Source organism: Impatiens glandulifera, chromosome 8, assembly GCF_907164915.1.
Source record: "Impatiens glandulifera chromosome 8, dImpGla2.1, whole genome shotgun sequence".
Taxonomy (NCBI): Eukaryota; Viridiplantae; Streptophyta; class Magnoliopsida; order Ericales; family Balsaminaceae; genus Impatiens; species Impatiens glandulifera.
In genome coordinates this window covers 24,373,543-24,376,627 of record NC_061869.1, presented here as the reverse complement: position 1 = coordinate 24,376,627, position 3,085 = coordinate 24,373,543, and the positions used below count along the sequence as shown (strand labels likewise).

At 48.2% G+C, this 3,085-nt stretch overlaps 1 protein-coding gene across 1 annotated transcript; it reads right to left on the bottom strand.

Annotated features, from left to right (window-relative positions):
• Positions 1-376: 376 nt before the first annotated feature.
• On the bottom strand, positions 377-2,815 carry LOC124913203. Its single transcript, XM_047453804.1, has 4 exons — positions 2,453-2,815; positions 1,586-2,119; positions 791-1,516; positions 377-709 (listed from the first exon to the last, which is right to left on the bottom strand). The coding sequence occupies exons 1-4, from the start codon at positions 2,813-2,815 to the stop codon at positions 377-379; spliced, it is 1,956 nt and encodes a 651-aa protein (XP_047309760.1).
• Between the last annotated feature and the right edge of the window lie 270 nt (positions 2,816-3,085).

The following is a 3,085-nucleotide window of genomic DNA, read 5'->3' as shown; positions in this document are numbered from 1 at the left end:
TTGTCCGGATTTTTGAAACTGACTTAGGAGAATTTTTCGAAAAATTTTGAGAAAATTTTTGGAAAAGTCTTATCTTTTATCTTATCAATTTCTCCCTTTTTAATTATTTTATTTAAAATTATCAAAACTAAGTAGAGATGCAAAAGATGGCCGGTTTCAAAAATAGCTTTATATATATGATAGATAACCGAAAATAACATAATATATAGAAATGCTAAGATAAGTAAAGGAAAGAGAGCCCCTATTCCGAGTCCGAGAAGTCATATATGTTCCTCTTTTTCTTCTCCGGTTGCGGTCGACTGGCCGGTTCGGAGACTCTTTGTCTTGTAGACCGGGGCTTCAGGTGTTCTTCAACCTCCCCCTCGACTTGAGCAGCCTACTGCGGTATACTCGAAATGACCGTTTCAGTGACCTCATTGAGCAGGTCGGCTATTTGAACTTTCTTTGAGGGTTCCCTCTTTCGCTTTTTCGGCGCTGAAACGGAGGAGGCCGCCTTTTTCTTCTTGTTGTCTTCTGCGAAACTTTCCTGCCTCCATCTTTCTCTTTCCAACCGCGCAGCATCCTTCGCAGCTTGAGCGACTACTTTCTTTGTAAGTCCCGGGAACTTAGCCTCTGACTGTCGAAGTCGCTCGGCTTCCTCTTCTTCTTCGGTAAGTTGGGATGATCGCGGTGCTTCTTTCTCTTTACTTGCTTCGGCGTCCAGCTCATCCTGGACCCTCTTAGCCGCTTGAGCATCAGCCGCTACAGCCGCGGCATCCGCATTTATCTTAGCCCTCAGCAGTTCGGCAACTTGAGCGGAAAGCGCCTTGAGTTCGTCCTCGAGACCGGCATTCTTCTTTTCAAGTTCGGATACCCGTTCGAGTGTTGTGCCGACCAGATCATCAGCCATCGTTGTCAATCGTTGATCGGTCTCTCTTTCAAGCCGGCCAAAGTCTTCCTTTAACTCGGAGGTCGTATCCTCCAAAATTACGGTTCGCTTAAAATATTTACTGCGCAGAGCCGCCTCTTCCTGTTGATCTTCGTCGATTTCTGAGAGCCGGTCCCGAGTATTGTTCAAGAGATACCTTGTGGTGTCGGCGAACTTGAGTGCCGAGCAAACGATTCTTTGGAATCTGTCCTTGAATGGCTGAACCGCGGAGTCTTCAAACTCTTGAATACTGCTATCAATCCGTTCTGTTGTTGAAGCTTCAAACCTTTGAAGACGGCCCTCAACCCATTCCTTTGTGAAGTCTGATTCGAAGACTTCCGGTTGTGTAGGTGGAGATTGCCCGGTGAGATTAGGATCCGCTCTTTCATCGGATTCTTTTGATGCCGCATTCTCCCTTGGAGGTGTTGGACAGTGATCCAGACTCGTTTCAATCCGGGGAGCTGTATAGACCGGTATTTCCCTTTGACTGTATATTGCCTCTAGCCGGTCAATTTCTTGAATGAGGTCTCCTTTGGCTTTTTCAAGCATTTCTAACACCCGCGGTGTTAAGGTGTCTTCAGGTCCCACCTCTTCGAACTCCTCCGTAATCTTCCGGATGCGTGTGGTTAACTTCCGTAGTTGTACCTATGGTTTTAAGAGGTAGGTTCGGTGTAATACCTCTTCAATTGTGTTGGATTTTGTGAGATTCATGATCAAGTCCTCCACTTCCTTCAGTCTTTGAATGCATTCCACGTCTGTGTAGCCCGGTAGGATTTGGCTATACGGCTTGCCGAACCGGTGCTCGTGCCATTCCAGGTATAACTCCTCAATCGACTCGGCTCGCTTTTTGGCGCCCTGAAGGAGTTTCAGAGATATCCTATCGGCCTCTGCTTCTTCGGCCTCCTCATTATCTTTGTCGCCGCCTTCATCACCGGCATCTTCACCACCCTCTTCACTACCCTCGGTGGTCTCAGGGTTGGCGTCGGGTCCGGCATTATTGGGGCTCTGGCCCGAATGCTCTTCTTCATTGGTCGATCTTTCATCATCGGTCCTTTCTGTATCGGTTCTTTCAGAATTGGAAGCCGACTCTTCATCCTCAGTTTGCTGCGGCGGTTCCGAGAAAGTGACTTTCTCTTTTCCTTTGCTTTCGGCCTTTTCTTTTGTCGGGACCGCTTTCTTGGCGGCTTTCTTCTTTCGGGAACCGGGGGCCGGCTGCTTCCTTTCTAAGAATTGTTTCGATCTGATGAGGCTTCTATTTGCGACGATGACGCCGGGACCGATGTTGAGATTGTGGTGAAGGAAGATCTTACCGAGAGGAACGGCGTATCCCCACGACCGGTTTGAGTCCGGTTTCACCATATCCATTAAGTTGTTGAACACCGCTTTTGCCCAGTTGACCTTTGTTCCCTCTATCAGGCCGATCAGCATCCTGATTTTGTGTTTGGTGAGGCTGCTGTAGTTCCCTCCCCTTGCTAGAATCGCCCTTGCAAAGATATCACAGATTGGGATATATTCCGGTTTCAACGTTGATTTGCTGCCGGATACCTTTATCGGCTCCTTAGTTGCCGAGAGTATCTGGCATGCCGCCTCAAAAGTCTTAATCTCGATGTCCGCCGTTGCATCCTGGCCGGTTGTTGGAAGGCGCAGGCTCTTTGCCACCAATGCCTCGGTGAGCTCTATTTCAGTACCGCATACATTTGCGGTGATTTTGTCATCGGAGATAGTTGCGGTCTTGAAAAATTCCTCGACCGCATCTTTGTAGAGAACATGAGGACCGCCAAGAAAATATTCCAGATCGGTTTTGACTACCCGGTCAATAACCTCCTTTGCCTCGGACGTACCTTTCAGTCGGATTTCCTCGAAATCCACTTGAGATAGGTGCCTAAACAAAGACGAATCGCGCCCCATCTTAGAGATTTTGAGAGAGTTTGAGAAATAACCGCTTCAGAGGGTTAGAGAGCTTAGAGAGAGAAAGCAGATTCGCGTGAGAATGAAATAAAATGACCGAGAGTCCCTTTTATAGATGCGGTTTGGAAGCCCAACCGTCCCATCAACATTGGGCGGGAAATTTCCCTCCAAGTTGAAAGGAGCGGCAAACCATGGGCGGGAGAGAAAAGGCGCCAAACCATGGGCGGTAAACCAGGGGGGCGGGAGTTTTGGGCGGGAAATTTCCCTCCA